At 44.1% G+C, this 25,796-nt stretch overlaps 1 protein-coding gene and 1 long non-coding RNA gene across 5 annotated transcripts in view; one reads left to right on the top strand and one right to left on the bottom strand.

Moving 5' to 3' along the window:
- SNX31 (sorting nexin 31) overlaps window positions 1-25,796 on the top strand; it is a 49,236-nt gene that overhangs the window by 14,100 nt on the left and 9,340 nt on the right. For all 4 annotated transcript variants that reach the window (XM_053242547.1, XM_053242551.1, XM_053242550.1 and 1 more), the window contains exons 5-10: window positions 13,180-13,290; window positions 14,286-14,376; window positions 16,707-16,794; window positions 17,238-17,307; window positions 24,026-24,118; window positions 25,230-25,433. In XM_053242547.1, the coding sequence (XP_053098522.1) occupies window positions 13,180-13,290; window positions 14,286-14,376; window positions 16,707-16,794; window positions 17,238-17,307; window positions 24,026-24,118; window positions 25,230-25,433 (657 nt within the window). The remainder of the gene's footprint in view (window positions 1-13,179; window positions 13,291-14,285; window positions 14,377-16,706; window positions 16,795-17,237; window positions 17,308-24,025; window positions 24,119-25,229; window positions 25,434-25,796) is intronic.
- The window catches only part of LOC128321953 (uncharacterized), a 58,658-nt gene that overhangs the window by 27,367 nt on the left and 5,495 nt on the right, over window positions 1-25,796 (bottom strand). The window contains exons 2-4 of the long non-coding RNA XR_008305436.1: window positions 22,285-22,370; window positions 21,617-21,787; window positions 18,805-18,918 (exon numbers count right to left, since the gene is read on the bottom strand). This is a non-coding gene — a long non-coding RNA (uncharacterized LOC128321953). The remainder of the gene's footprint in view (window positions 1-18,804; window positions 18,919-21,616; window positions 21,788-22,284; window positions 22,371-25,796) is intronic.

Raw genomic sequence — 25,796 nt, 5'->3', positions numbered from 1 at the left:
CTCATGCTTTGGTAACGTATGGTTTGCAATGCAAACTGTATTGAAAAGCACTGTGCATGGGGGATGCCCTTTAAGATGGTTCGGAAGCATCAGCTGGTCCAGAATGCTGCTGCAAGGATGCTCGTGGACGCAAGTTGCTTCATGAGTGTCACACATATTGTGAGGCAGCTTCATTGGTTACTAGTCCGCTTCTGGGTTAGATTCAAAGTCCTGGTCTTGACCTTTAAAGCTCTGCATGGGGCTAGGGTACCTGTTGGACCACATTCACCCATATGAACCTGCCAGGGCCCTCTGCTTGGCATCTCAGGCCCTGCTCATGGCCCCACCACTAACAGAGATCCAGTTGGCGGGCACTAGAGGCAGGGCCTTTTCGGTTGTGGCCCCTCGACTTTGGAAAGGCCCTACCCAAAGAGCTTCGACATGTTCCCTCCCTCAGTGTTTTTTGTTTGTTTGTTTTTAAAATTAAAAACACATCTTTTTAAAGAGGCCATTTAATGTTTTATCTGCTGCTTATATCCGGAAGGTTTTTTTAGTTCTTTAGTTCTCAGTTTTTAGCTTTCTGTTAATAACTCTTAATTTGAAACTTTTTAAAGCTTCTAATTTTAAATGTGGTTTTAGCCTGGTCTTTTAACTTGTTTAACTTTATTAATTGTTTTATATTGTATCTATTTTGATGATATGAGCCACCACAAGCCGTAGTGTACTGAAGGGGTGGGGTATAAATATTTCAAATAAAAAATTTTCCCTCACAACTGCTTAGATGCACCTTTGCAGCAGTAGCAGTACTGGCAACCAGGTGGGTGGCAGCGGTTAGTTAGTGTTGTTGCTAACTAGACCTATTCCAACCTGCCTTCTAATCTACCAGTGCCTCCTGAAATCTGGACGGGTTTTTGTTTCCAGCACAAGCCCTTTCACCTATTTTATCTTATTCATTCTGTTTCAACCCCACTTTTCCACTAGCAGGGTCCCAAAGCAGTTTTATGTAAAGAATCCAGTTAACATTCAACAAAACTAATAAAAATGCACCTAAAATCAACACAAGTAACTCAACTTCAGGAGGTGGGCATAAATAAACAATTCCAACTAATTTTTTTTGGAATTTGTGTCATCAAGTGTCTGATCTAGACCATAAAAATTCTGGTAAAGTAAGAGGCTTTGCCCTGTTTCTAAAACCCTTAGATGGGAAACACTGTCACTGTGTTCTCCAGCATGCCCAGATGGGATGAGAACTGGTCTTGTGGTAAAGTGTGCCATCGAGTTGACGTCGACCACAGAGCCCTGTGGTTGTCTTTTGGTAGAATACAGGAGGAGTTTACCATTGCCTCCTCCTGCGCAGTATGAGATGATGCCTTTCAGCATCTTCCTATATCGCTGCTGCCCGATATAAGTGCTTCCCATAGTCTGGGAAACATACCAGCAGGGATTCAAACAGGCAACCTTTGGCTTGCTAGTCAAGTCATTTCCCCACATGCACACGCACCCAATGTGTGCGCATACGAGCAATGCGCGCAGTCGTAACTGCTACTTCTGGGTACTTCCGGATAACGTTGGAGCGGGGCAGCAGGGAGGTACGCCGCCGCCCCGATGGGCTTTTAGCAAAACTTGTACTGGCAAGGGAAACGTGACAGGGGGAAGTGCATGCTCCCCTGCCCTTAAAGCCCCCCACCGTTGAACCCTCGAACCGGGCAACGTTTGAACCGGTTTGGAGGCCCATAAGAGGGCCTCTGAACCAGTTTGTGCACATCCCTACCCCATTCCTGCCCATGACACCAGTGTCTCCTAAAAGATTTTATCTGCACAAGGTTCTCATTTCCACCAGAAGTCCTAATGTTTGGTGTGCTTGAAATGTTTTACATTACTTTGATTAAATAATGTTTATTCAAAATATAATTTAAACCAAAGCTCTCATAAGGGACCCTGAAGTTTTACAGTTTAGCAATTCTTCCCCCACCCCCATTTTCTTCCTTTTGCTATCTTTGCAACTCTCCAGTAAAACAGATTAGACTGTGTGTGTGACTGGCCAAAGGTCCTGACCCAGTAAGGGTCTGAATCTGCATATTGCACACTTTCCAGTCCATTTCAGAATCGGAGGCAGCTAAGCATTCAAAAACAATTTAATTCAATGACAATTTTTTTAAAAAAATTTAAAACCCATCTTTTTATTCAGGCTTTTTCAGCTTCTTGATAATTTATAGATTTTAATTCTGTGATTGGTTTTTAAATTGTTAGTTTTTGTTTGTTTTCATGTGTGTTTATGTGTGTTTTTAACTGTCATATCATTGTAAACCGCCCAGAGACGTGAGTTTGGGGCAGTACACAATTGTGATAAATAAATAAATGTTTATTATTATTAATATTGCACTTCAAATATAAGTGCTGTACCAAAATCTAAAGGCAATGTAAGCTCAGCTTGGCCTGTTTTGAGTCCATTAATCATCATGGTCCTTCAGACCCCTTAATGCTTTTTTCTTTGTACAGTCTTAACATAAGAATGTTTTGCCTGAATTATTTATATACACGGTGATGAAAGGTGTGATGTCTCTCTGGTCCCTCAATGGTTCCCAGAAAGCATTGTGAGAGTTTGCTTAAAAGATGGCAAACATCTTTGGGTTTGGACTTAAGTAAATAGCTTTGGTTTGTTTCTGGACAAGGAGTGATAAGTGTGTTGAAGTGAAAATGTCAACATCTCTTTTTATCTTGCTAATGCTGGTGACAGCTACAATGTGGCACATACCTAGAGTGTTGCACCTTGAACTTCCAAACTCCCATTTCTGCATCCTTCGTATGTGAATGGGGTGTAGTCAAGAAAATAGTGTGTCCAGGTAGGGGAGAGAGTTTTGCAAGGTTGGGAAGACCATTGCAAAGCGTAAAAGCAAAACCCTTCCAATACTTGCTCACATTGAATTAAAACCATGCCATTTGGATGTGTAAGCAGGGAGGACCTTGAAAAGACATGGCTCGCAAATAAATGAACTCAGTGCTGCTCTTAATTTCTCTGTATAGTTTGTGAATATCCCAGGTGTACCAGGGTACATTTTAAACTAATAGTTGAAATTAAAAATGTTTAGTAGTGTGGAGAAAGGTACATTGGTACTCACCGTGAAGGTGTCTTCTGGCTGGTGTAGAAGAGGTCACCCAAGCTTGGGATTACATCCCCCCCCCCACATGCTCCAAAAGGCAGGAAGTAGTCATACTTGAAGATCCTTAACCCAGTGCATGTGGGCGGATCTCCTCAGTGCTTAAAACAGCTCAAGCTACAGAATGAAAACCACAGAACACAACAGAGAATATACAACAATATACAAACAATGCAGAGAAAGACAGAAAAACTGTCCCCCTACAACCAGATCATCAGCTCCAGCCTAACACAACCCGGGCGGGCCTTGGGTGACCTCTTCTACACCAGCCAGAAGACACCTTCACGGTGAGTACCAATGTACCTTTCTCGGCTGGTGTAGGAGGTCACCCAAGCTTGGGACATACCACAGCACCAACCACGGGAGGGAAAATACCCAAGCTGGAGCTACTGACCCAGAAGGACCTGTTGCAGGACCCTCCGACCAAATGCTGCTCTGGCAGCTTCATGTTCATCCAACTTGTAATGCCTTGAAAATGTAAAAGGCGACGACCAAGTAGCCGCCTTGCAAATCTCTTCATGGGACACCGGTGAAGATAACACGGCGGAAGTGGCTGCCGATGTAGTTGAGTGCGCCGTAATCTGACCAGGCACCGAAAGTTTCTGGGCTTCATACAACATCGTAATGCATGAATGAACCCATCGAGCAATAATGGCTGAAGAGACCTTGCATCCCATCTTAGAAGCCTTAAAGGCCACAAAAAGAGCATCTGACTTACGAAAAGCCTGCGTCCGGTTGCACTCCTTCTCTGCAGGGTGACGTGCATCCGGACAAAAAGAAGGTAATTAAATGACCGCCTCACGATTAAACTGAGACTTTACCTTAGGGATAAACGAAGGATCCAGGATAAGTCTCACAGAGTCCTTAGAGAAAATACACAAATTACTCTTAACTGACAGAGCCTGCAATTCAGAAACCCTCCTGGCTGATGTTACAGCTACTAAAAAGGCCACCTTCCAGGACAGCATCTGCAATGGTACAGATCAAAGTGGTTCAGATGGCGGAAACTGCAGACCCCACAACACAATATGAAAATCCCATGACGGAAAACGATGGCAGACCAGAGGAGACAACAAAGCTGCCCCCCTCAAGAACTTGCGTAGAAGAGGGTGCCACGCCTGAACAAACGCTGATGAGGAAACAACATCTGGATCAAGCACGCCGCCTGGTGTTTAAGCGTGTTGGGTTTCAGACCAAGTGCAAGGCCATCCTGAAGAAAACCTAGTAATCCCCTCGACCTGCACTTGTCCAGCTGCAGGGAGAGCTTTGCTGTCCAGCGCAGAAAACTACACCAAGTCGATTGGTAAATCTTGTTGGCTGAACACTTTCTAGATGCAAGGATGGTAAATCGGACCTTGACACAGCAGAACTGGATGGTCTGGCAAACTGAGTGGATGACCTACGGTCAAGTCGACGATCTCGGAAAACCAAGGCCCTCTGGGCCAAAAAGACGCAATCAATATCAGGGATGCCCGGGAACCCCGCAGCTTCCTGAGGCAACGGGAGAGCAGCAGCACTGGAGGAAATGCATTCAGCAGACACGGAGGCCATGGCACCGATAGCGTATCCGTCTCTTCTGCCCCCAACATAGGGAAATGTGAGTAAAACCTCTGGATCTTGGCATTCTGAGGATATGCAAACAAGTCTATCTGGGGACACCCCAGCCGCTCTGTCAGCCACCTAAATACTTGAGGGTGCAGGCCCCATTCTGCCGGCTGGATCTCCTGCCGTCTTAGCCAATCTGCCCGAACATTGGAAATTCCGTTTACATGATGGTCCAGAATGGATATTAAGTTGTTCTGTACACATTAAGATATTCCTTCCCTTCACCAAGGGCGTGAAGGCTCTTAGGGCCAGAAAGACAGCCCGCAGCTCGAGCCAGTTTATGCTATGGAGCAACTCTTCCACCGACCAAAGCCCCTGGGCAGAACTGTTCCAACAGTGAGCCCCCCAGCCCGATAGACTGGTGTCCGTCGTGACCATCACTCTCTCGGGTTCTATGAACAGCTTGCCCTTGTCTAGGTTCCCCGGGCCGTCCAATGAATCGACTTGCGAAGAGACACCTAGAGAGGAATATTCTTGTCACGTTTGAGGGCAATCCTGTGCTGGTAAGGGAGGAAAGCCCACTGTAACTGGCGTAGATGAAAACCTCGCCCAAGGCACCGAGTCCATAGCCGCCACCATGAGACCCAACAAACTTGCTAGATTGAGAAGGCTGGCCCACAGTCTCGAAGCAATCACACGAGCCAGTGACGATAAGACCTCCATCCGATCCTGTGGCAGAAACAGTTTGCCTACTGAGGTGTCCATTACCATGCCCAAATGACGAAGGCTTTGTGTGGGCATCAGGTGACTCTTGCCCACATTTATCAGAAACCCATGGGCACGTAACACAGACATTGTTCTGGACAGAGCTGACTGAACTGCCCCTTCTTGAGCAAGTTGTCGAGATAACAATACAGGTGGACCCCCTCAGTGCATAAAGTGGCCACTAGCAGACTAGAACCTTCATAAAAACTCGGGTGGCTGATGAGAGACCAAAAGGAAGGGCTCTGTACTGATAATGCCTCCCCATGTAGCAGAAGTGGAGTATATGTCGACTGCGTGGATGAATGGGGATGTGTAAATAGGCCTCCTGGAGATCTATTGAAGCCATGTAGTCCCCCATCTGCAATGCCTCTGAGATGGTACAAAGGGTTTCCATCCTGAACCTCCTTTTTATCACAAAACGGTTGACTGGGCGTAGGTTGAGAACTGCCCTGGCCGATCCATCCTTTTTTGGCACCGTAAAAATCACAGAATAGATGCCCTTGCCTCTCTGAAGGTGGGACCTCCTCTATGGCCACTATAGCCACCAGATACTGAATGGCCATGGACAACCCCTTGTGCTTTTCCGGTTTCCTGGATCTAGGGGTAAGGAGGAATCTGTTTCCTGGGGGGCTGGCCAGCTCCACTTCGTACCCGTGTAGGCTAATGGAAAGAACCCACCTGTCGATGGATTCTTTCCAAACGGGCCAAATGGCAGACCCCCACTTTGCCTGAGTGGGAGTCAGGACTGCTGCTTGGGGGCCCCGCTGCTGGTTTCCGAAAGACTGATGGTTCTGCTGAGTGAACCCTTGCCTGCCTTGGCCTCTGGATCTGTTCCACTGCGATTGAAAAGGCCTAAAAGGCTCCCTCTGACAAACTGAGGTCTAAACGCCCTGAAGGTTTGCGTCGGTCTACGATTAAAACTCTTGTCCTCCTTCCTAGGGGCTGATGGCAGTTTCAATGAGGACCTCTTTCAGGGCCTCATCCCCAATTAGCTTCCCCCCCAGCATAGGGAACAGCAGCTAATTTAGCCCTAGACGTATTATGAACTTCCAAAATTTTAGCCATATGTTGCTTCTTGCCAGGACACCTGCACTGACCGCACGTGCTGAGAACTGAACACTGCCCAGAGTAGCATCCGCTGAAAAGGCAGCCGCCCTCTGCAGACGAAGTAGCTTACGCCGCATCTTAGATTGATCAGCGGGAGGGTCATTGGGTAACTCGCCGATCCAGAAGACCGATGCTCTAGACACCAAGGACGCAGTGGTGTCAGCTCTGATGGCCACTGCTCAAGCCTCGTGGGCCCTGCGCAGTGCAGATTCTGCTTTTCTGTTTCCTGGCTCCTTAATAGAGGAGTTCCCATCCTTGGGTACCCTATGCTACTAAGTAGGGCCCCGAAGGGAGCATCCCTAAGTGGCACCTTCAGCAAGTCCAGAGTCTCCTCCTCAAAGTTGTACAATTTGCAAGCCAATGCCAACATACGCTTTGGGAGTCGCAATAGCCGCCCATTCCTCCTTGATGGTATTAGTAAAGCCCTCAGGTATCATTGATTTAATCTGTGGTACCTTAGCCTTAGGCAGCACCAAGGAGCCCTTGGACACAGGAGAGATCTGTTCCTCTGTAACTGGCTACAGATCAAGCGCAGCAATAGGCTGGTTAATTAGTGGCTGAAAATCCACCATAAGAGAGAGCCTCTGACTGTGTAGGTTTGCTGCAGAGTCCTCAATAATCTCCCCCTCTTCCAAGGAGGAGGGCCCCTTGTCTGGGTTGCCCAGCAATGTCTCCGACCCACTGACCCTGGGTCGCAATAAATCTGGGGAGTCCTCTCCTGACTCGTCTGAAGACCTCCCCCTACCCAAGGGCACAGAGTCCTGGCGTATAGCCACCCTGGGCTGCTTAGCGGGCACCGTCTCCTCCTGAGAGTCTGAGGGCGACACATGAATCACAGCCTGCCTTGCAATGTCTTGCAGGCTTCCGCGCTTTAAGCGCCGCTGCCAGTGAGACCTGAACGGCCTCCTGAATCCAGCCCTTTACAGTGGCAGCATCAGGGGGAACCCCCACATTCCCTGTAGGAGTAGGCCCTGAGGGAGGGGCCACATAGGGGGCATCTGCACACACCTCCTCCCCCCCTGAGCAAGTCCCGATCTTACCGGGGGGAGCTGTTTATGGCCTTCTGGGTGCTCCAACACCCCATCCACGGGCTCAGCACCGCCTGCCTCATCATCCTGCACGTCTTCCCCGTCTGATTCCGACAGGCTCTGGGGCGGCCACTCCTGCTGACATTCCTTTCAGCGCGGCCCCAATACTCGCTGAGGCAGTCCTCCTCCTGCAAGCCCAACTGCTAGGGAAAGGAGTTGGGGGTGGGGGCGAGGCCAAATATCACAGGCTTACTTTGCTCGCGCTGCCGGGCGAAAGCGCTCTCACCAACGGGGCCTCCTTGTAGGGAAGCCTCCGATTCTGGTGCCGCCACTTGTGTCCTGCTACGGTGGATTGCTGGTGGCATGAATTGCGCCCAGTCTCCTCACCGGTATCTGGCGACAGAGAGGACCGCTGTAGCCTACAGGTGCCAGCAAGGTCATCTGATACATCTGCCATTTTCCTTACAGGATTTGCGCAGTCCCGAGTTTTTGGCGGGAACAGGCGCTGATGGGCGGATCTCTCCCTAATAGCCAGGAGTCCGAAGGTCTTTTTAGCGGACATCGGCCAAAAGGTCGGCAAGAGGTGAGGAGAGGTAATGAATAACAGAAAGGACAGTAGAAGAACAGATATGAATTTTAAAAAAATTAAAAAATTTTAAAATTATTATTTTTTTCTTTTTTCTTTAGTAACTAGAGAGAACTAATAGTAGTAGAATACCAGGTGAAGAATAGATTGGAAATAGTCAAAAACAATAGGAATATAAGCAGAAGAAAAGAAGAGGCCTAGTTAACAAGGCCAAAGCCAGCGAGCTGTAATGCGAGCCTTCTGGAGCAAAGGCAGGAAGTAGAACTGGGGAGATCCGCCCACATGCACTGGGTTAAGGATCTTCAAGTATGACTACTTCCTGCCTTTTGGAGCATGTGGGGGGGATGTAATCCCAAGCTTGGGTGACCTCCTACACCAGCCGAGAAACTGACTAGAGCGAACTCCTCCTCCCCTGCTTAATACAATACAATGAATATTTATATCCCACTTTTCAACAAAAAGTTCCCAAAGCAGTTTACATATAAAAAATTAAAAATAAATAAATAATGGTTCCCTGTCCCCAAAGGCCTCACAATCTGAAAAAGAAACTTAAGATAGGCACCAGCAACAGCCACTGGAGGGATGTTGTGCTGGGGATGGATAGGGCCAGTTGCTCTCCCCCTGCTAAATAAAGAGAATCACCACTTTAAAAAGGTGCCCTTTGCTCAGTTAGCTTCTTAAGGTTTGAACATGTGATCATCTAATGAAATGACTGGCAGATTCAGCACACACACACACACATTTTAGATGATGCACACAGTGCATGATTTGTTTATGGAGTTTGCTGATGTTTGCACTAAACAAGATATGATGACCACTAGCTTAGAAGATTAGACATGTTTATGAGAGAATAAATCTCTTGAGGCTCCTAGTCCATGAGGACTCTATGCTACCTCCAGGTTCAGAGGCAACTTGTCTCTGAATACCAGTTGCTGGAGAGAACGGTTGCCTTCGTGACCTGCATGTAGACTTTCCAGAGAGATCTGGTTAGTCACTGTGGGGAAAACGGTGCTTGACTTTATGAACCTTGATCCAGAAGGACCCTTTTTATGTTTGCCTGCCCGCCCATAGCTGACTTCCAAAAGGCTTTTGGAGGCCTATACCAGTTATCTGTATATGAGCAGTTACATGTGTCTTCTTTGTCCTCATGTGCCGGTCTAGTCACACACAGAGTTAGGATGCCTTGTATCCCGTGTCTGTGGGCTTGTTGATATACTAATGCTGCATGTCATTCAAATCATATAGCACTATCTCTGCATTTGCATACCTATATCTCTGAATAGCTGTGGGCAGTGACTCCTGAGTGCTTGAAGCTAGGTGCCCACTGACTGCTGGGCTTGAAGCTGGGACCAGCAGAGCCAGAAAGGCAGTCAGGGTGCGAGGTTAGTAGCCAGAGCCAGAAACACACGAGAGCTCAAGCTGAGTAGACAGCCAGGAATCGGAGAGGCGGGATGAGCCAGTTGCCAGAGATCAGAAACACACCAAAGACAGAAGAAGCAGAGTAGGCAGACCAACAAGTAACCAAGAACAGCCACACCAGGAACAAGGACACTTGGACAGGAAAGTGTCTTATACTCCTCCTGTTGGAAGGGGGGATCGCCAGTGGTTGACCCCATGAGGTGGGGCTTGTCCATGGCCTAAAGGCTTAAAAACCTGCTGTGGTGCAGCAAGCTGTCACAAGGGGCAGCAACATGCAGAGCCTCAGGCTAGGAAGAACATGAGGATACCAACAGGAGAGCAGATTTATAGGAAGGATGATAACATCTATTTAAACAGCCAGGTTCCATTGTATTTTAACATGTATTTCTAAGTTAATGTCAAAATAAGCTATTGAACTTGTTAAATGGATTTTAATGGAGATGTTTAATGGTTTTGTCTTATAGAACGTTTTATAGTAGGGGCTTTCTGGAATAATTGCAAAAGAGATGAGTTGTAAGTTGAACAAACTCATCCTTACCTTTCCTTACCCTCTATAAAATTAACCAACTTCTGCTGGTACAGCATCAGCTGGGAACATGCCCTAATTTGTTTGGAGAAATCATTGCATAAATGAATTGGCACAGGGATTTTCTGTGATTCTTCAGTATTAACTCTTTGTATGAAAAACACAAGTAGTGAGTGTATTTTTTATTTTTCTCAATAGAAATATTTCCTTAATTGTAATAAAGTCTTGTGATCATTTATTTCTGTAGTTTTGCACAAGTTCCAAATGGTTTTTTAAAATTAGCTTTTTCTCTCTGTGAGTGCATCTTTGATTTATAAAGGTAGATTTCAGTTGAAGATGAAAGCATCTCATCACTTCTTATTGTGCTAACTAATCCTGAAATTGCTAGAGGATTGGTGTGTCTTCAGCCTGACCCTGTGGAACCTCTGTTTAAAGCTGGACTCCACATGACACCTGAGCCCCAGGCTTGGGCACTCCCCCGCCCACTTCCCTTCATGAGTGTCCCAAGTCTAGGTTAAAATAAATCAAGATTGGTCAGTTGAGATGACATGACCAATCTTGATTTATTCTAACCTTCAAATATTCCAAGATCTGTAAATTTACTCAAGACCTTGGATTCAGATCTCAGCATATTTTAAGCAAGTGTGCTAGAATAAACTGAGATTGGTCATGACGTCCCATTTTGGCTTATTTTAACCTGGATAGTAGATGCTCACACAGGGATAGGAGAGGGAAGTGTGTGTACCTGAGGTTGAGATGTCATACAAAGCCTGACTAATTGACTTCCATGTGATGTCTGAACCAGCCCTCTGATTCTAAGTTCTTGAATTGGAATTAAGTTTCACTGAAGGTGGACTCTTGCTTCCAAGCAAACCTTTTTAGGATCTGGGTGCTAATGTCAACATTGGAGCTGGCTAGTCCTCTATATGGATGTACTGTTAGCCCAGTTTGAAGTGAGTACTTGGCAGCAGAGCAGAAATGTGGCAGAGAAAGTGACTATATTGGTGTGAACTTGATGGCAGCTGAAACCAGGATATAGTTAAGGGCCGGATGGAACATGCTGTGGTGGAATGTGAATTCCCTCAGCCCTGTTTAACTGGAGGAGCTGCAGAAAAAAAATTGGCTGGTGAGCATAGTAAACTGGATCATAATGAATTAAGATGTGATTAAACACATTTTTAAAATATAAAGATGCAGTTATTTATAAGACATAAAGCACTGACCCCAAGTTGCCCTGAGAGCAAGCTAACATAATCACATTCCAACAGGCCTGTCCCACCTCACTGTCCCCCGCAACAGCAGCAGCAGCTAAGGAACACCCCTGTCTGGGCAGATAACAGTTCCTTGATAACAGTGCCCAAGCCTGGCAGGACTAGCCTCCTAACTAACTTCTGCATTGATTCCGAATTTGCATATAACTCAAAAGCTCCAACCCTTGCATCTGATTGGCCAAGACTCTCCAAGAGAAAGATTCCACTTCCCAATGTTTACTGTATGTATTCATCACATTTTATACTGCCAAATCGCAACAGCTCATGGGGGTTGGATACTGGCCATCCTTGGGAAATAATGTCTGTCATATTTTATGTTGAGATGTGGACATTGTGGTGGTTTTTCGTTAATCCATTCATTGATCCAGGTCAGTTCTTGAATGATGCTTTAGTTACTTTTATTCTAGTCCTGGAGTAGAGGCCGGGCTAACAAACAGCCAGCAGCAAGATCACTGAAGTCAGACTGCACTTATTTCATTAAAGTGTGAATAATCTTGATTCAACTTCACTCTCTTGTCCTTGCATACCACAACATTTGCCACTGGATTCCACAAACATGATTGCTCTTTAGCTTCGTAATTTAAACCTTAAAGTCGGCTCATCAAATTACCAAAAGCTGAGTTACAGTAGTAGAATTCTCTTGTATTTCTCTTCTACCCTGTTCTGTTTTACTAATTAAAAATACCTTTCTCTGTTTAAACACTCTAGTCTGATGTAATGCTACGGCTCAAAAATATATGCCTGAGTCAATACAGGACTGACTCTTCCATGAAGCAGGTGTCTTCAGGCAGTGGGTTGTGAGCCAGTTCTTAAGAACAGCCCTATAGATAGCCTGCAGGAGAAGGAAGGTAAAATGGTGCCGTGCTGTTCTTCCCTTCCTGATAGAAAAGGAAGAAAGGAATTGGAGTGTGTGGTTTTAAGGGGGGGTTGCATTTGGAGAAGGGCAGTAAAGATGGTCATGGATCTGGAAAACAATTCCTATCAGGAATGGTTGAAAGAACCTGTGACTTTTTACTGCTTGTGGGAGTGGGATGTGGCTGCCTCCTTATACTTGTTAATCCTTATAATTACTTCTAAAAAGAGATGTTCTAATGATAAAGAGTTTAATGCTAAAAAGAAAATAACGTTTGTAGAACTAACTGTTTTCATGTAAACCGCCCTGAGCCTTTTGGAAGGGCGGTATAAAAGTTTTAATAATAAATAAATAAATAAATAACTGGAGTTCACAACAATGGTTTCATATGTTGGGGCCATCCCTTGATTGAAGATACCTTAGTTGGTTAATTTTAACTGCTTTAACCCCTGCTAACTGGGCAAAGAGGCACCTTTTTAATGTGGTGATTCTCTTTATTTAGCAGGGGGAGAGTAACTGGCCCTATCCACCCCCAGCGCAGTACCTCCAGTGACTGTTGCTGGTGTCTATTTATGTTTCTTTTTAGATTGTGAGCCCTTTGGGGACAGAGAGCCTTTATTTATTTATTTATTATTTATCTATGTAAACCGCTTTGGAAACTTTTGTTGAAAAGCGGTATATAAATATTTCATTCATTCATTCGATTTCTATACCACCCTTCCAAAAATGGCTCAAGGCAGTTTACACAGAGAAATAATAAATAAATAAGAGAATCACCATGTTAAAAGGGTGCCTCTTTGCCAAGTTAGCAGGGGAGCCAGACAGAGTATGACTTCTCATTTAAAATTTCTGTTTGTGCCCACCTTCCACCATTTGATTTCTGAAGAGTCCAAAGTTGTCATCTTCAGCAGCAAATAAATGTGTTCCAATCTTGTCTTTCAGGATACATTTAAAATCCCAACCCAACAAGCCTTTTTAGATGTTTACCTTCCTGATGGGAGGTATCTGAGAATTGATATTCAGACCTCAGATACTGCTGAAAGAGTGCTAGAGGTAAGTGCAAATGGATGTCTCAGTAGTAATGGAATTGTGGGAAATTGTATTGTGGAAAACTGTATTCCTCTACAGTATCCCAAGGATGTACCTGCAAGTCCCACCGGTGCTAATTCGCTCTTGAAACCTTATCTCCTGTTCTCCATAGTTACAGCGTTTGTCTGCAGGTACAATTGCTGCACTCATGAAGTGATTCTTCCAGTGATCAGAATGCTGGGGTGCCCCCAATGTTATGATCACAAGTCGAATCTCTCCATGAGTACAGCGTTTGTCTCTGCAGACAAACACTGTAACTCTGGAGAGCAGGGGGTGAGGTTTCAGAGCACATCAGCACAGGTTGGGACTTGCAGGTGCATCCTTGGGGATGCTGTACACCACAGAAATACAGTGCCCCAGATTCCATAACAACGAAACAGGACTAGCATCTCATTCAGAACATCTATAAGCATATCAAGCTATAATATATGCTTAATAACATACTGTATTTACCTGAATCCAAGGCTAGGTTTCCCCCCAAGTTCTTTGATGTTGTAAATCAAGGGGTCATCTTAAATTCAGAGTCCTCTTTTGAGTAAATAACCAGTATTTAACTTCTGTTTTTTTTATGGGGCTCATTCAGAGTTGTCTTGTATTCAGGTAAATACGGTATCTGTTTCTGAATGACATAACTTGGAGTCCTAATTGATTACCAGGGATTACATCAGTGATTCATAGGGGAAAAGTTGATTCAGACAGAATCAGTTAGAAGCCTCTGCCATTTTAATACTAATTTTTCATAATGAAGAGTTCTGTGGTACTGGAAAACTTGCAATATTGTTAAACTGCTATAAATTCAATAAAAGTCTTCACTTTATTTCTCTGTTAAAAAATATCAAAGATTTACTGAATTTTTCCATTTTGACCCAAAAGCTATTTTAAATAATTGAATTGTCTAGATGACTTACCAGCTCACAACAGAAAGGAAAAGTACTACTTTTTTATTTCTTTCCCTCCAGGTTGTGTCATACAAGATTGGGCTTTCAAGAGAACTAATAGGATATTTCAGTTTATTTCTTATCCAAGATCACAGTGATGGAAAGCTGTCTGGTAAGAAGCGTATCAGGTAGAACATGAGATACTTCATTCACATTGCCTATGGTGTGACAAAACTTCTCAGTAACTGCTGTGTAGAAGTAATGTTTTGTCTAGATTCTGGGTTTTCTCCTTCAATAAAAACTAAAGCAAAGCTTAGATCTGACATTTTTGATCACAGGTAAATTTTTGATCACATCCTATGAAATGTAGCATTCTTTGATTGGCTTTCATTGACACACTCATTTTCCTCTTCTATTTAAAAATTAGGATTGCTACAAATGCAGTGTGTGTGCATGTTTAGCAGATGCCTCTTACAAAGTTGTGAAGGGAGACAAATGCATATTTCAAAAGAGATGTATACACATGTTCTGCAATAGTGGTCCATTGGTTTGAATTCCTGTAGTGTGTGTCCACCCTCTTCAAGAACCTGCTTTTGCCTACTGTGCTTGAAGAAGTTCAGTCTAAGAACCTTCTTGAACTTTTTGTAGTGTGACTTCTTGAACGATTTTGCCTCTCTCCCATGTGTGGTGCTAATGTATGCCTCATCCATTTTCTGAACTGAAGCCAAAACAAGGAGTCAGCAGCCTGATTCTCTAAGTGCTAGCTGCAGTGTATAGGATAAGACATTAAAATTTTTATTCCTGACTTCTGCTAATCACTTCATCATGATGACCAGTTCTAACCCCTGCACTGATTTCCAGCTTTATCTTTTACACTTGATGGAAGTAGTGGCACAGGGCCAAACTGTGTCCTAGCTGCTCCTTGCTTGCTCCCAACACCTCTTTTTTTCTCTCAAGAAGTACTTGCTGTGTGTGTGTGTGTGTGTGTGTGTGTGTGTGTGTGTGTGTGTGTGTGACTGAGATATTTGGATTGGGATCATAGAGCAGGGGAAAGGAAGGTCTAATTCTCCCCACACTCCTGACACAGTCCTGATCCAAATTGCACCCCCATAGCTTGTATCGGCTATGGGGAAAGGAAAACTTATGGGCAAAAAAAATGTGCTCATAGCTTTCCCCCTTCCACAACTAACAGCAGCTTCAGGGGTGCTATCCAGGTTGTCTAACCATCCATGTTATACCTACTTTAGCTCACAGGCAGTTGAGAACTGCCTGTATTACTCTGCATGGGATGTTAGCCTGTATGTCCAGAGAAACTGCATAAATAAACCTTGTATATAGGTGAACATTTGGCTACAAGTTTCCACCATCATACAATGTCTTGATTCCATGTGGGAAGTAAATTTTAAAACATGGCCGTGATTCACCCATTTATATACTACATTGTCCCTATGAAGAGGCAAATATATGCAAGGTTAACTGAAGACAAGTATTTTGGTAGGTGAGGGTCCCTTATACCAAACTGTTTCCTCTTAGTAGTGAAAGCTGCTACGTGGTGGTGGTGGTGGTGGTGGTGGTGGTATTGCTACCTATTGGATGCAATGTACAACAACAAAGACAATGCAGCATTAAAAACAAATCAGTAAACAAAGAGTCAAAGGAACAGGGCCAAAGAAAACCAAACTATCCAGCAGGTAGGGATTCTGTGGGTTTCCTGACCCCAACCCTAAACCTTCCTTTGTGTTCATAGCCTAAGTCAGTAATGGGGTTCTCTTCAACATCCAGATAAGACTTGGAAATGCTTTTCATATCCATGCATGGAAAGACACAGATTGAGAACATCTTTACAAATAGATGTCTAGGCCACCAAAGACCTAGAAGTTTTATTCATTCTTCCTAACCCAGTTGTAGATATCCACACACTTCGTAATCTTCTGTGGGCTGGTTCAGACGATGCCTTTCTGGCCCACGTGATTAAAAGGAGGACAAATCAAATACACATCTTTCTTTCGTGATTTCTTTTGCAACACACGGATGCTTTCCCGGCACATCCCTTTATCGTGGGGGCAGGGATTGTTCCTATAGCCTCTCTACACATGCTCCAAATGCTAGTTTAAACTGGTATTTGGAGTGGGTCTAGAACTGCCATTTGGATGAAGAGTCCCCCACCTCCACACCCCAAGTGATAAAGAGACATGATGGGAAGGCAATGGGACATTGTGAAACATGTAATGATGGGTGTACACTTGATGTGTCCCCCTCTTAATTGTGTGGGCTGAGAAGACATTGCCTGAACCAACTGTATGAGTACTATCTTTATCAGATGTTGCTAGATTTTGAGGCATGGTTATTTCTCTATGCAGCTTGCATAATCCAGCTTTTCTTGGCACAAAGGTGAGATTGTTTAGCTGCAGAATTTTTAGCTCAAAGTATACACAATCCTATATATAACACATTTAAGATATGTTTTCATTCCTATATCTCCTCTGTTTTCCCCCCTTGTAGTACTGAAAAAGATGCCAGCGTTCGAACTTCCTTATGTGAGTCTTCGGAATATGAAAGAATCATCTTGTAAGATTGGGCTCAGAAAGTGGTGAGCAGGAAGCTGAAGTGAAATTAGCAAGATGTATTAAAACATATGCTAGTGAGAAAAGCTGTGGTTGTGGTGGTGGAGGAAAGCTTTTATAATGGTTCAGTTTATATGGGCTGAGACCTACAGAGTCACCTTCCTTTATGGATTCTTGTGCTTCTCCCATGTGTATCTTTTTGGCTTGTTTGTGCAGTCTCGGAACCAACATTTATTCTATTGCCATCTGAATGCAGACCATTTTAGTGAAAGTGAATGGGCTAGTTTCTAGAAGGAAGAGCACAAATTGCAATGGGAGGTAAAATGAGAAATCTACACGATGTCCAAGGACATTGTGTGGAGCTCTGTAACTAGTGATTTGCTGATAAACATATGATTGAAATATTTGTCACTGGATCAATAGCTTTGTGTTGTGTACATTTTTTAACTTCCTTTTTCATATTGGGCAGGTACATGGACCCTTCCCTTGACAAAATGCTTATGGATTGCAGAACTTCAGTGAACTTACTTTATATGCAAGTAAGTTCCTAATGTCATTTTTTGGAAGGGGGGGGAAGCCTTTTGAAAGGTGTTTACGAAAATGAAACAGACCTTTTATTAATTTCAGAACCACAGGTAAGTTTTTTTAATGAACAAGCATAACTACAACTTTTTTGGTAATACTAAATATGTACAATGCATCCTGGATTACCCTCCTGGACAATTAGCAGCCCCTTGAGGCTAGTATGGGGGGCAGAGAGGTTACTTGGATGGCTATATAAATATTTGTTTTATTTCATATTTGTACCTGGATGGCAGCCAGCCTCAGAGGCAGCCCACCAAGTCACTCCAGCAACAAGCTGCCACTCAGTGGCAAAGCAAGTAGCAGTCTGGTTACCTAGGTGATGGGGATGCGCCTTGGCCTTGCTACTGGATGTCTCACAAGAGGCCAATTGCTCCTCTCACAACTGTGTGGCATGGTGCTGCCTATTTAGTAATTCAGTGAGGGAGATGATGAAAAAGGATGGCTTGAAGCCCCGCTCCACTGAAGAAAGAGCTAGAGAACATGAGAGGAGGGGGAGAAACTGAGTGGTAGTCCATCTCTCTCCTCCAGATCAGAGGCTTGGTGGGAGGTGGCACCACAACTAATGTAGAACTGTATTATAAGATGCCAATGTGTGGTGGTGTTTGTGGTCTCTGTGCATCACACTTGGGCTTGCACCTGCGCAGAGCCAGGCTTCAGATCTTTCCAGAGCTTTACCATAAAAGGAAGACTCCCACTGGAAGATGCCTCAACAATCTTTCCACTGGGAGATGTGCCATAAGAGGAGGTAAAGGATTCTGCTCCTGAGGAATTGAAATACTATGCAGAACAACTCATGCACGTGGCTTCTTTTCTTGGCCTAGAGGTTCATCAGCAAGCAACAACTGTTGAAGACCCTATTTCTGAGTTGATTCAGTCAGATACCACACCCCAGTGGCACTACCTCTGATCCCCACTTTAGTCCAGGTGGTCAAGGCTACATGAGGAAAGCCAGCTTCCATATCTGCTATTTCTAGCGAATTGGAAAATATGTACAGAATACAGCAGGAGGATACTGCTTCCCTAACTAAGCATTCTATATTGAATTTGGTGGTAGCTGAGTTTGCTCAGTCTCGCACTCAGCGCTTACATTCTACCTGGTTTTGATAGAGAGGGCAAGAAGTTGGATATTTTGGCCAAAAAGGTGTACTCAACTGCTAGTCTTCTATGGAGAGTGGCCAACCACCAGACTTGTTGGGCCCGTTACCAGAATTTCATCTTAGTGAAATTGGCCCCTTCCCTTAACCAGCTTCAACCAGACCAGAAGGATGCAGCCCTTGTTTTGGGTGTGTGTTTTTTTAAATGAGGGTCTTTGGGTAGCCAAATAGCAATTACATTCTTCATGACACTGTGCAGACTGTGACTCCATAGCTGCTGAAGTTTCTCTTAGACACCATGTTTGACTGCAGTCTTACTCACTATCCCAGGAGCCAGAGTACACATTGAAGACTTACCCTTTGATGGAGAAGTGCTGTTTGTCCAGAAGACTGACAATGCCTAGGGAAGAGTCCAGAAACAACATTCTACAGCCAAGTCTACAGGTTTTTCACAATCCTCCTCTTCTACATCTATAAGAAAGAAGTTCTGGTCATGGCACACACAGTCTTAAGCATTCATCATCATCTAATTCTGGTGATTCCTTTTGTCAACAGCAGTGTTTCCAGCACTGTAAGCCCTCAAATTCCTCTTCGAGAGCCAGATCTCACTCCTCCCTCAAGGCAAAACTGCCCTACAATTTATTTATTAAAATATTTATACCCTGCCCCTCCAGTATATTACAGCTTGGAACAGCTCACAACATTTTATAAAACAGTGACAATATAAAATCAGACTAATAAAATTAACCAAATTTAAAAAGTTAAAAATCCAAGCTAAAACCACAATCAGAATTTGCTTTTAAATTTTCAAATTAAATTCTTTAAAAAGCTGAAAACTAAGAATTATAAAAAGAGCCTACCAGATATAAGCAACAGATGAAACATTTAAAAGCCTCTTTAAAGAGATGACTTTTTAGTTGTTGTTTTTAAAAACACTGAGGGAGGGAGCATGGCGAAGCTCTTTGGGGAGGGCATTCCTAAGCTGAGGGGCCACAACCGAAAAGGCATTATCTCTAGTCCCTGCCAACCGGATCTCTGTTCATGGCGGGGCCATGAGCAGGACCTAAGATGAGCGGTGGGCCCTGGTAGATTCATATGGGTGAATGCAGTCTGACAGGTACCCCAGCCCCAAGCCATGTAGGGCTTTAAAGGTCAAGACCAGCACCTTAAATCTAGCCTGGAAGCAGACTGGTAACTAATGAAGCTGTCACAGGATGGGTGTGATACTTGTGAAGGGATTTGCACTCACAAGCATCCCAGCGGCAGCATTCTGGACCAGCTGAAGCTTCCGAACCATCTTCAAGGGCAGTCCGATGTAGAGCACATTGCAGTAGTCCAATCTGGATGTTACCAATGCATGAGTGACTGAGGTCAGGTCCGACTTGTCCAGGTAGGGTTGCAGCTAGAGCATCAGCCATAGTGGGCAAAAGGCACCTCTGCACACCACCGCACCTATGCTTCCAAGGACAGCGTTGGGTCCAGAAGCATCCCCAAGCTGATGGCTCTGTCTTTAAGATGGAGTGTGACCCCATCCAAGACCAGATTTTCCTCACTACTCAGATGATCAGTTTTACCAATCCAGAGCACTTCCGTCTTATCTGGATTAAGTTTCAGTTTGTTTGCCCCCATCCAGTCCAGAACAGCCTCCAAGCCATGGTTCAGAGCATCCAGTGCCTCCCTGGTGTCTGCTGACTTAAAAGATAGGTAGAGTTTGTTGTCATCAGCATACTGATGGCACCGCAGCCCACAATTATGGATGACCACTCCCAGAGGTTTCATGTAGATGTTAAACAGCATGGGAGACAGAATAGATCTCTGTGGCACCCCATAGGCCAAAGGCCAAGGGGTGGAGCAGGCATCCCCCAGCACCACCTTCTGAGTACAACCCTCCAGGTAGGAGTGGAGCCATTGTATAACTGTGCCCACAAGTCCCAACCCAGAGAGATGTCCCAATAGGATACCATGGTTGATAGTATCAAAAGCAGCTGAGAAGTCCAGGAGAATCCCTCAGATTACAAGAGGCAATGATGCCACGATATCACCCCTCTCAGCATACTATGATACATGGGCTGCTATAACTACATTGTATGGGTTCTGGCTATCGTAAGAAATGGCTACAAAATAGAGTTCCACTCTCTACTGCCCTGTTTGGGAATATGAGTTCTGCCCTCATAACCAGATTTGCTACAAGAGGTCCAGTCACTTTTTCAAAAGGGAGCTATTGAAAGCGCGCACCATAATCGACACGTGGGGTTTTATTCCCAATATTTCACCATCCCCAAAAGGGATGGTGGCCTGTGGCCTGTTCTCAATCTGAGGGGTGTAAACCAATTTGTACGTAACAAGACGTTCCAAATGGTTACAATCCCCGTTTTCTGTGTCAGAAGCATGGTTCGCTTCCATAGACCTAAAGGTCATGTATCTCTGCATCTGCATAGTACCCCATCACTGGAAATACTTGAGGTTTTATATAGGTCCTTAATCCTTATGCTTACCAGTATTCTGTTCTCCCATTTGGTTTGACCTCCACCCCCTGAGTTGTCACCAAAAACATGTCTGTAGTAGCATCTCATCTTCGTCTCCATGGCATAAGGGTCTTCCTATATATTGACGACTGGCCACTTGTGGCATTATCCAGGAAAAAAGCTTATCTGTCAAAGTTCACTCTTTGCTTACTTGACTCCCTAGGTCTGTGCATAAATTACAAGAATTTGAAGCTTACACCCACCCAGTCGATATAGTTTCTAGGCACCCTGATCAACTCAAACCTCGCCCATGCATTTCTTCCTCATAAAGAATCCGAACAATACATCTCACTGCACAACCATTTTGCACCACAGATACACACACCGCGAAGTCTGTGCAGCGTCTTCTGGGACTAATGACCTCTAGCATAGTTCCATGTGTGAATTCTGCAGTCTCGGTTCCTCAACAGCTTCCAGCCCCAGAGACACACTCAATGCAAGGTGTTGAAAGTACCTCTCAGAGTTCAAAAGTCGGTACCCTGGTAGACAAAAGTATCCAATCTTTCCCAGGGCACACCCTTCTACCAACCCCCACCTGATCGCAGCATCACTACCAATGCTTTCAACAAGGGTTGGGGAGCACAATTCGAGGGCCTGATGGTAGTGGGAACTTGGTTCTGAAGGGAAAGAAGTTGACAAACTACCTGGAACTTATCACTGTATTCAAGCTTTGAAAGCCTTCCATCACTGGATAACAGGATCCAACATCCTCATCCTCACAGACAATACCATGGCTCAGTGCTGTATAAATCGCCAAGTGGACACAGCATCAAGGTCTCTATTTCATCTTGCTATGTTCATTTTGGTCCTGGTGTCTGGAATGATAGATATGGCCTTTAGCAGTCCATATTCAAGAGAAGAATATTGACTGCTTTGTAAACCACCCAGAGACATAAGTTGTGGGCGGTATAAAAATTATGTTAAATAAATAAATTAATTAAATAAGAGCAAAACCCTGACAGATGCCCTAAGTCAACAAAAGTCCCTCTCTCTCAAATGGAGGTTGGACCCCAAGACCTTGCAAAAGGTCTTCTAGAAATGGGGAACATCTCATCAGGATCTTTTTGCAGCCTCCCAAAATGCACAATGCCCTCTCTTTAGCAGCAGCACAGGGACAAACTCAAGCTCCATAGGCAATGCCTTTTTCTGTAACTGGGGTCCTCATTCTCTATACATCTTCCCACCAATCCTTCTCATCCCAAGAGTTCTTCAGAAGATCATCACAGACAGGGCCCGTTGCATTTTGATAACCCCTTGGTGGTTGAGATAGCTGTGGTTCATGGCCATCCTTCATTTATCACAAAATGCTTACCTCTACTTAGCGAAGATTTTGCATCTCTTGACTTTGCACCGTGGCTGTCATCTTCATCCCAGTATTGACTCTCTACGTCTCTCAGCCTGGGAAATAAAAGCATGGAGGAATTCAGTGTTCAAGTGCAGCAAGTCCTTAGAGCTGCCAAGAAACCTACTCAGAAAACATACGCTGCAAAATGGAAAAGGTTTGCTCTGTATGTGAGATTTAAGGCTTCTCCCCTGGAATCAGCATTGCTTCCTCTCATATTAGAATATCTTCTCTCACTGAAAGAAGAGGGTTTAGCCTACATGTCCTTGCAAGTTCATTTGGCAGCAATTGCAGACAGTTACTCTGCGCCGAATCGGTTTTCTCGTAGACTTGTGAAAAAGTTCTTTAAAGGGATTTTTCACATGTTTCCTCCTGTTTCTAAATGTTCTCCACCATGGAACCTGAACTTGGTTCTAAAACAGTTGATGAAGACCCCTTTGAGCCCCTGATTACTATTAATTTGAAATTGTCACTTAAAACTGTTTTCCTTGTTGCGATTACATCTGCCAGGAGAGTGAGTTAAGAGTCTTAAGGTTGGATGCTCCGTACCTAGTTTTTCATAGAGATAGTTTAACATCTAGATATCTTGTTCCTTCCAAAAGTTGTTTCAGAGTTCTGTTTATCTCAAAGGATTTAATTGCCCACATTTTTTCCTTGTTCGACCATGGATGCTGAAAGAGTGTATCATACCTTGGATGTCAGGAGAGCGCTAGCCTTCTACATTGTCAGAATTAAGACCTTCCACAAGTCACAGACCTTGTTTGTCTCTTGTGCTGAACCCCTTCAAGGGCCTGCCAACTTCAGCATAGATAACCACAGCTTGGGTCAAGGAGATTTCTCTCACTTACTAGCTTGCTTTGGAACCGTTGCCTAGCCCCATTAGAGCACATTCAGCAAGAGCTATGGCGTGTCAACAGCTTTCTGAAAAGGTGTCTCCCTTCCTGTCCATTTGTGGATTTGATCCAATTCTTCTCCCATGGTCCCAACGAGGTACCTTTCCATCTGTCACTGCCTTGGACATTCGTTCTAGATCTCATGCCTCTGTTCTTGGTTCTACTCTGCAGTGAGGCTGCACCCTCCATCCAGGTAAGGATAGCTCACTATTATCCCAAGTGTGATGCACAGAGATGACAAAGAAGAAGGGTAAGTTTCTTTCCTTTAACTGTAGTTCTTTGAGTGGTCTTCTGTGCCACCCTACCTTCCTGCTGCAGCCTAATAAGTTTAATATTTGCTACTTCTCATATGTGCACTCAGATGAATGAATCTGAGCCTGCAATGTATGTTAAAGTTGGCTTATATAGTAGCTCAGTCACTGGCGCCATTTTAGCTGCAGTGATGCGGACAATAGTGCTAGCATCTGGGCAAATGTCTGAAACCTAGCACTTCTATGGGGCCATGATGCAACTTCTGCAGTGGCTGGGCAGACTACTGCCATAGTTACTACTAGCTGGCTGTAATGCCATGAGTTCTTTGCTGCAGCACAGTCACCTCCGTGTGACCCTGTCACCACCTGAGCTTTGGAAGTACCTGACTGCCACATGGAGCAGCAGGAATGGGCATTAGAGAGGCTCATTGGCCAAAGCCCACAGAATCCTGGGATTTGGTTGCTTGAGTTTTTTCCAGGGAGAATAATGAATTGGGCATCATAGACCGTGGTGGCGTAGTTCTTGCGTGTCGTTTTGTTTAAAGGTTCGTGTTGTTTTGTGTAAAGGTTGTGCAGGAAATGGAGAAGAACTGGATCAAACCCACAGAGGGACAGATGCAGAAACTTCAAATGCTACAAAACGCACCAAACAAAATGAAGGTAACACCGTTTTTAAACGATCACTCACTTCAAGGTGTTTGCTGCTCTGTCATGGTCCCTGTACTGAGGCTGCATCCACTTATAATAGGTTGTATTCTCCAGATTAGCTTGCAAAAATATCCCACGATCACACGCTTGCAAATAATTCAGAGGTATTGGCAATAGAAGGGAAGCAACTATTGAAGGTACATGATACAATAAATACAATAGGACTACCTTCAGATAATCTGCTCCCAAGGGTTTCTGCCCACTTGACAAGATCATCGGAGGTGGCTCTGCTCTGTGTGCTGATGGGGTGAGAGGCTCAGCTGTAGAGCACGCGGGACAAGGCCTTCTCAGTCAATGCCCCCAGGCTTTGGAATGCTCTCCCAGTTGGCATCCACTCCTCAGCTTCCATCACAGTTTTTAGAAAACAAGTAAAAATGTGGCTCTTCACTCCGGCTCTTATATGAGAGTACAGTTTTTACTGTTGCTGCTTTGTGTTTTATATGTTGCTGTTTTATTATAAGTTTTAAAACTTTTAAATAGAGATACATTATTTTTATATTTAATATCTGTACTCTATTTTAATTGTGCATTGTTTTAATTATATTGTAAACTGCTTTGGGATTATTTTAATGAAAAGCGGTATAGAAATAGAACGGTATAGAAATAGAACAATACATTAAATAATAAAGCTTGCTTACTGAGGTAAATATCTACATCAATTATTTAATTAATGAAAAACATACACTATTTGGGGAAAATAAGCTACAAAATTAATTAGAACAATTATGGATTAATACAGAAAGTCTGGGGTGTTTTTTTGTGTAATTTTTTAAAAAAAGTTTTTCAACTTCAATATACTTTAGCCAGAAAACAATGAAACTTATTCAATATACAAATGTGCTGGCAGATGCTGAATTTGTTAGATATATACATATACAAATGCCTCTTCTTCAACTGCTTGAAGTGGTCATTGAATACATAGAAAAAGATAGCAGCAGACTCAAGTCCATGGAGGTACTGGCATTATTATCAAATGTTGTGTGTGAGGTTTTCCCCCCCTTCCCAGTGGAGCAATGGCATTCCTTCACACAGCACACCTGATTGAGGTGTTTCTCTTGCACAGTTTTTAGAGCTGGTTCGAGAGGTGCAGCATTATGGATACACTCAGCTCGATCCTTGCCCCTGTGACTACCCAGAAGTAGGCTGTACTGCTGCTATTCATGTGGGAAATAATGAGATTAGCTGCTGCATTAAGTTGCCTAGTAACCAGATCAAAGAGGTCAGCTTCAAGATCAACAGGGTGAGGTGCTGGCAGGTCACATTCCTAGTAAGTACCTTGTGTGCAACTTCAGATCTTTCAAACACTTACAAAATTGTCTAATGTAAATTTCCTTGTTCTGATTTTCCTTCTCTTCTCCTAAAAATAAATCTCTTGTATTAGAAAATCCCAACATGCAAATGCTTTTCATGTCAGAAGTAACATGTAATCCTTGTGTTTGTTTCTTGTACATGTGCTAGGAAGCTGCTAGTTGGCCGTGGCTTCCCAGCACATGTACATATAGTAAGGAAGTCATGTGTGCAAGTGCTGCAGGTGGTGATCTGCTATACATTATGAAACATTCTACATATAGGATCTTTGTAACCTCATGTGAAATGGCTCTAAGAATTCAGAGAGCTCAAGGGCTTGTTC

Source organism: Hemicordylus capensis, chromosome 4 (assembly GCF_027244095.1).
Source record: "Hemicordylus capensis ecotype Gifberg chromosome 4, rHemCap1.1.pri, whole genome shotgun sequence".
Classification (NCBI taxonomy): Eukaryota; Metazoa; Chordata; class Lepidosauria; order Squamata; family Cordylidae; genus Hemicordylus; species Hemicordylus capensis.
The sequence above is the reverse complement of the archived record's forward strand: the minus strand, read 5'-3'. Positions and strand labels throughout refer to the sequence as shown.